The sequence below is a fragment of the Plectropomus leopardus genome, chromosome 10 (genome assembly GCF_008729295.1).
Source record: "Plectropomus leopardus isolate mb chromosome 10, YSFRI_Pleo_2.0, whole genome shotgun sequence".
In the NCBI taxonomy this organism is placed as follows: Eukaryota; Metazoa; Chordata; class Actinopteri; order Perciformes; family Serranidae; genus Plectropomus; species Plectropomus leopardus.
In genome coordinates this window covers 33,743,104-33,750,627 of record NC_056472.1, presented here as the reverse complement: position 1 = coordinate 33,750,627, position 7,524 = coordinate 33,743,104, and the positions used below count along the sequence as shown (strand labels likewise).

The window sequence follows — 7,524 nt, the reverse complement described above, 5'->3', positions numbered from 1 at the left end:
TAAAGCCCTTAATCTCACTTTTGCCTCAGAGGGCTACAACATCCCTCTGTCCCTGAAACCTCACAGCAACTAAAGAAAAACTCCCCCAAAAAAACTTTTAACTGGGAAAATAAAACCAGTAGAAACCTCAGGAAGAGCGACTGATCCTCTTCCAGGATGGACAGACGTGCAACACATGTCATAAAGAACTGTAAAATTACAGTAGATGACAAATGATGACAAAATCCTAATGCTGCAGCACACGCTGATATTTTAACACCACAACATACAAAAGCAGCATATCCGGCGTTTGCAGAAAGGTACAGTGCCAACATTTTTTCTGTGGAAGAAAGACTGAAAGCAGAGGAGTCGAGCAGCTTCCAGCTGAACTTTTATGTTCAGACTATCACGTGGTAACATGTCTGCGTGTCCATAAACTTTTGGCCTTTCACTGCATCAACTAGTGGTTATAAAACACTGACAGAGACTCGTGAGAGTGACAGCAAGTTTGGACTTTTGTTGTACTCCTGTCTGGTCTTGACTCCAGTCGTGTTTTTATCCCAGAATTCTCTCTGTTTGGCCGCCACATATTCTTCACTGTTGACCACGAGCAGACCGCGCTTTTGTTCTTTTCTTCCACTTCTTGTTTTGTTTCTTAAATTTACTTTAAGCAGCAACATCCACCTGGAAAATGAGCGTTTCTGGGCTCACACAGCCTGCTGTACATTCCTCAGCTGTGGGAACAAACGCTGTCATGGCTGCTGTGCACACAGACACACAGGAAGGATCCAGCTGCAGGTAGTTTAGGGGAAAATGAGGATTTTCAGGGAGTTTTTATTAAATCAGTTTACAGACAGACAGACAGACAGACATGGAGATGCACCAACAATGTAGCAAAGCAGACGAACAAGCAGAGAACAAGTGGAAATGAAGCAGTATATGTACCACCGGGCTGATTAGAGGAAATGGGAAGCAGGTGGGTGAGTGGGCGGGAGGGTCAGGTGAGTGGCAGCGGAGGGGGAGGAGTTACTGCAGAGTTAGAGTCAGTGATGCGGCCGATGCAGGTGGAAAAGTCAAAGTATTTGATGGACGGGTAGAAATTGGGATGTGAGGATGTAAATATGTAACTTTGATAACTTTAAATCTGTGATGTTTGGAGATGATCTGACTTAAGTTTTGGGATTATTGGCCGAACGGTGTAGAATGTATAATTTAGAGAAAACTGAGAAATATTGACAAAATTTGATATTTTTAAAGCACAGGACCGCGGGAGCAAAGGTGCAGATGATAACAGACTCTTAAAGACTCCGTTTTTGAGAGAACTGATGAAACATAAAGTTGATTGAGTGGAATTTGCAGCCTGACTGCCAATTTTTGTGAGTTTTTGTCTTCCTGTTTTTCCTGCACACTTTTAGAAAAGAAGAAGAAGCACAAAAACAATAGAGGTCCAGTGGTAAGTGTTGCTGCTTGGACCCTAAAAATAGGTTTCCAACTTTTTTATTTATTTATTAAAAAGTAAGTTGGATTTATTTCTGAAAACATAGGAACCTTTCATGGCTCTCTGATCACCACCTCAGACTTGATCTGATACTGTATGTAAAAAATAAAAATAACAAATCAAACGTTTTGTAACCGTAGTTGATTTATTCATTTTATCATTTTATCATTTCATTTATTTACTTACTAACTTATTAACAGTTTACTCATTTATTTTGTTGTTCTCAATGACTCGTTTGTTAATGGCAAAATATCATGAGTGGAGTAAACGGTGTAAAAAAAAATTTAGCTTTGATTTAAAAGTGGTACGCTCAACTTGATCTTGAATCTGCTGGATTTTTACTTTTCATTAATAACATTTTCATATTTCGCTCCAGCATATTTTAGGTGTAAAATGTGCTCGTGTGCCTCAGATATTGTTTGAGGAGTAAAAAAAAAAGAAAGAAAGATGGATTCGTGCTTTGAGGAGGATGAAAAGCAGCTTGTGTGCTGGTGTCTGCGTGGCCTCTCTGCGTCTCAGGGGAACTTTGATTTCCTGCTTCATGCTCGGTCACCACAAAGGGCCAAATTTAGAAACTGCATTATGGAAATGGAAATCTATCATTCAGTGAGCGGGAGGCGGAGCGGGAGCCAGAAACATCAAGACTCTATCCTTTATAAAAATGTTCAGCATGTGTTACCACTGTGATCCCGGACAAAGAAACAGGCGGATTATTAATCTCCAATTTTCCATTCTGACCTGCGCCTGTGTACAAAGTGAGACCTGCGGGTATTTCTGGGCTATTTAATTAGATTAATCTAAAGCCTTGAGCCAAATGATCACAGCGATAAATCTGAGGGACGTATCAGCCCGGACACGTTGGACATGACAACGAAAAGTCAACGCGCCGCCCTCCAGTCGCCTCTTTGTACAGATTATCTGAGGATCTTGAGGCTGAGAGCGGAGCGGTGCTGTTCTGTGAGCCCGTCACCCTGGGGGAGCTCATTACCAGCACTCCAGGCGGGGATTTGAAGCATGTCAGCCCATACTCTGCTGTATTTAACTCCACTGCTTTTGGCTCCTTTTTTCTCTTCCATTAATCTGTGTATTTAATTAAGATCTGCTTGCCCCAACAGCACAGAGAGAGAGAGAGAGAAAAGAGTGGGAGGAGAAAATGAGCCTCAAACTTAGAGACGAATTCAGGGAGAAATCCTCCCAGTTATCTGAGCGAGGAGGCAGATCTTCTCCTGACAGCGTGTCACTGTGGTCACATGACCGATGACCGCACATGTTCACCTTATTCATTCTGATAACAGCCTGAAGATGTGCAGCGTTTGGTGCCGCCAAAACCTTTTTAGCCAAACTCTCGGGACGGTGACGTTGGTCAGTCCAGAATTAAATATCTTGAAGGCAGTTGGATGAGATTTTGTGCAGATATTTTTGTCCCCAAGAGGTTTAATCCACATAATCAGCTGCGATTGGAGCTGAATTGCGGTTGAGCTCTCAGGCCACAAACCAAACAAGTTAGCAAGCAGCAAACGACTTAATGTTCACCGGTGAAAACATGGACGACCTTTTGGCACTGTGCTTTTCAAACACACAGTTTTGCTTGAGTGTCGCTCACACCACGACTTCAAAGCCAACTGACCCAGAGTGAATCGCTGTATTGTGCACACGCACAATTTTCTGTCTGTTGTGAGCTCGAGCTCTTGAGTTTACAAAATATTTTCAAAAGTCAAACAGGTATATGGCCTAGTGTTCCCATTTTTTAGGAGAAAACAGAGTCGTGTGGAGTAAAATCTGAGCGGAGCGAATATTCTCACCGCTCCGCTCCGCTCACATGCTCGGGCAGATATCTGAATCACTCCTCACTTTGGTTAACATCAAGCCAGTTGGTCTTTTCGACGGTCTGCACTCTTCAAGTGCCCCTCCAGTTTTCTGTTTGCGATGATCAAAAGGATGCGAGCCTTCTTGTAGATTTTGACTCTTGTTGCTGTGAGAACACGATCACTCTCTCTCCAGGAGAAATCTGCTGCTGGAAAAGAAAAAAAAACTTTTTCAGAGGCAGTTTGATCTTAAACGTAAGACACGTGCAACGACGAGGGCAGCGTGAAGATAAGCGGGCGAGCCGCTGGAGGTCGGCGAGGCTTCTCTGCTGCAGAATCCTCTTCTTCACTTATCTTTTTCTCGCCTGCGTGTTCTGACCTCGCTCTGTCTGCACCCTGAGGCCGGCCTGTCTTCCCTCCTGCACTTTCCACTGCACATACACACACTCACATGCTGTATTTTCGGGGTATTTTCCACAAACACAACACTGATAACACACAAAACACGGCCGCCTGTCGCTCCCGCTTCAGATAAGAGGAGCTCTTGACGGCGTCGGTGCTTTTACGGGGAGACTGTCACAAGAAGCAGGTGCCATCAAAAAAGTGGTGTGTACAAATATTTACATTTTATTTAGTCTTTTCCACAAAAGTATGCAGTCACAAAAAGGTTTTCAAACTCACCACATTATACAGTATGCAGCACAGACGAAAACCGAACCAGAAGCTTTGACAGTGTCATCACAACAGTGGTCTCAACATTGTACGAAGTCGTGCGTGAAGAGGCCGAGAGTCTTTTTTGGCAAACTTTGGTAAAAAGTACTTAAAAGAATTGAAGGCAAGAGACAAAAAGTCGAGACACGAGTGGCTGCAGTTTGTTATCTGGGGGGTAAGGCTCAAAATTTGTTGATTAGATTCATTGTTGACAAAAAAAAATCTCGAATATTTTCTCACTGATTCTGGAGCTTTTCAGTCTCATCACAGATTTCTCGTTTTCGAGCGCCTCTTTGCCCCTCGGAACAGATTTGCAATAGTTAGTGGTTTAAACAGAGACTCGGATACGTCATCGCTAGTTGACGATGGCCGTTTACATAAACGGATGCGACTACGACAGTCGTGGTATGAACTCGTCATGTGCCATTTATCTGACGGAGATCGAAAAGAATTAGTTCACGACTTTAGTTTCAAGCCATAAAAAAAAACACTGCTTGGTTATCAGGCTGCTGTTTCGAGCGTGTGCTTCTGCCCCGCCGGTCCGCACCGACATTTAAGGAGGCAACAAGTGCAGCACCTTCACTGCTGGACACAAGATTTCAGGCATCATATTTCATTAAAGGACATGGACGTGTCAAAATGTGGGACTGTCATCAAATCAGCAATAACAGAGTAATGTTAGAGATGTAAGTGTAATACTAGTGATGCACTAAAACAACATTAAACTAAGATTTTACAATGGTTACTGTTATTTTAAATCTTTATTAACAAAGAAAACATGTTTGGGAGTTTCTTTTGTAGCTCGTGCAGCCGTCTTACCAAAGATTTCCCACAAACTCCTCCTAACTCTACACCCTACCCTGGAAAACGGAGGGGAGGAGCCAGGTTTGGGTATGGTACTTGTTTTTGGTATTTTACTCTTTCTGTTATAACAAAAATTGTTTTTATTTTTTTGACATGCTGCAGTCACCGTGCTGCTCTGCTCCTCTGCTCTTTTCTGCTACATGAAGAAATGTGTCTCTTTTGGATCTTAAAACAGATCTAAACCGTCCTTTATCCCACAAATGATTACGTTTTTTAACACACAAACAGTAAGCAGTGTGTCTCCCTCTGTCCTGTCTCATCAAGGTGCAATATAATATATAAGGTTGCATTTACTGATGTGTTCATTTTTGTTATGTCCATATATGAAAATGTCAAGCAAATAACGCGTCTGTCTGTCTGCTCGTGTCTGCTCGTCTATCTCGCTCTGTGTTTAGACATAGCTGACAAATATGTGGAATATGTTTTTAAAAACATAACCACAACCAGCATCGATGCGAGGCTATTCCTAAAATAAAAAAGGGAGCGAAAAGAGGAACTATTGGCACTGCAGTAACAGTTTCGGCTCGCTGGGAAGCTTCCCGGCTTCGAGGCATTTCTTGGCGATTTCGCCTCTTTTCTGAACCCTGCGGCACTTTGTTGTCTTTGCTGAGAAGTTCTGTGGGCGATTTCGAGCACCCGCCTTCTTTCTGAACTCGGCACGCTCAACCAGATGCGCTCTTAATTTGGCATCGGTTGATTTGACAGGAACTGGTGCCGGGTAGTCTCATCGTAATTCACTCGCTGCTCTTAAAAGAGTTCAGTCCCGATCTGTTAGGAGCAAAGAATTAGGACACACTGAGCCTTAAACTCACAGGTACGGAGAGAACCGACAGAATCTGCCGATGAAGACGGTGAGATTTGGCCAAAAGCTCCAGAAGAAGTGAGTGGGCGTACTTTGAGTTGAGGCCGTTCAGGTCGAGGACAAACTGTTGCGCTCCATAAAGAATATTTCAATTTAAAAAATGTCAAATGTAATTTTAAAATGACTCTTTTTGTCCACATCCAAACATTCAACTAAAGAGAATAAAAGAGAAACAAACAGCGAATTCTCTGAGAAGCAGAATCCAGAATCTTTTCAATCCAGTCGATTTAGATCCGATTCATCTGCCGCTGATTCATTTCTGTAAAATGACTATTCAGTAATTTGACTAAATCTTTTGGCACTGGTGGAGAGTTTGGCTCAAACAGGATTAATTAATTATTTCGTTTTTTTTCGGTGCCAGGTGTTTAAAAAAACGCAGACGGACAGCCGAATGTTTGGAGGTGTGAAATGAGCGGGACCACAGTGAGAGAGAACCTGAAGAGAGAAGCAAAAGTGACTTTTCTCTTTGATGTACAAATAAATAGAAGAGATGTGACACGTGACAAGGCTACGGTAACAAGGATACGATATCTAAAAGTGTCTTTTCTTGAAAAAGTGTCTTTCTTGGCGTTCGATCCAGAGTTCTTAACCAAAAAGTTCAAAGTGTTGCTTTAAAAAACGCTGTGCCGTAACAAGAGTACAAAAATACAGAACTATGCCAGACAGGAACTATTAAAAGAGTCTCTGTGAACACTGCGAGCTCCGGACAGCGCTGTGTTGTTTGGCCGGCGGCCGCGGAGACGCAGGGGCGGTCTGGCGACGCTCCCCCGGGCACGAGGAGCTGAAGGCGGCACCGCGGGAACAAAACAACACGCGACAGCAGTAGTGGCGTTCAGAGTGAGCAGACGGCTGATATGCAGCATTTCAAACGGTGTTCAGAAGCTCCAGGAGAGCGAGGTGAGCCGGTGCGGGCGGGGGGGCACCGCCAGGATTAACACGGAGCGGCGAGGGAGGGGCTTCAGATGGCGTAGTCGTCCTGAGCCGCGGGGCTGAAGGCGGAGCTCCGCAGGGCGTCCAGGCAGTTGACGAGGATGAGCGTGCCGGTCAGGTGCTTCCAGCGTTTGGTGATGGGGTTCTTCATCTTGTCTAAGCCCATGTGCAGCTCCTGGATCACGTCTCGGTAGCTGTCGCCGATCTGAGCCGCCCACGTGACCAGGAAGTCGTACGCCGGCTTCCACATGGCCTGCAGACACAGAGAGAGCGAACATCGTCACAGCGCTCCTGCAGCTGAATGCAAGGTACATTCAAGACTTCTCAAGACTTTTTAATGACACTCAAAATTAAGTTTAGTCAGATTTGATTTTGCCCAAATCTTTACTGAAACATGATGAAATGTGAATTTAAAAAAAAAATATCTACATCAAATGTTAGAATAACAACATTTTTTAGAGTGGAGCACATGGAAGAAAAATAAAAATATTATATTATCATAAATGTATCTATTTGGTTTACTAACAGAAGTGGAAAATATGGGGTAAAATCATTTTAAATGTATATTATTATTATTATTATTATTTTATTATTATTATTATTTATAGTTTTCTGGATATAATTATTAATCCCTCAATAATTGTTTTGGCAACTTTTACAAGATTCTTGCATTTTGTGGGACATTTCATTCCAAATTTATTTCATTCCCCCTCCATATTTTTGAATTATTGTTTTATTTATTGACTTCCAGGAGGCAGATCTATATGATCTGCTGGTACACTGACCTTTATTTTTTTTTATTTATTTATTTATTTATTTATTTTACAAATTTTCAGATAATTATCTTGTTCTTTTTACTTTTTGGGGGGGGTAAT

At 42.7% G+C, this 7,524-nt stretch overlaps 1 protein-coding gene across 1 annotated transcript in view; it reads right to left on the bottom strand.

The window, feature by feature from the left end:
* Positions 1-3,886: 3,886 nt before the first annotated feature.
* The window catches only part of LOC121948776 (SH3 domain-binding protein 4), a 45,992-nt gene continuing 42,354 nt past the window's right edge, over positions 3,887-7,524 (bottom strand). The window contains exon 5 of the mRNA XM_042494234.1: positions 3,887-6,902. Within this exon, the coding sequence (XP_042350168.1) occupies positions 6,678-6,902 (225 nt within the window). The 3' untranslated portion in view covers positions 3,887-6,677. The remainder of the gene's footprint in view (positions 6,903-7,524) is intronic.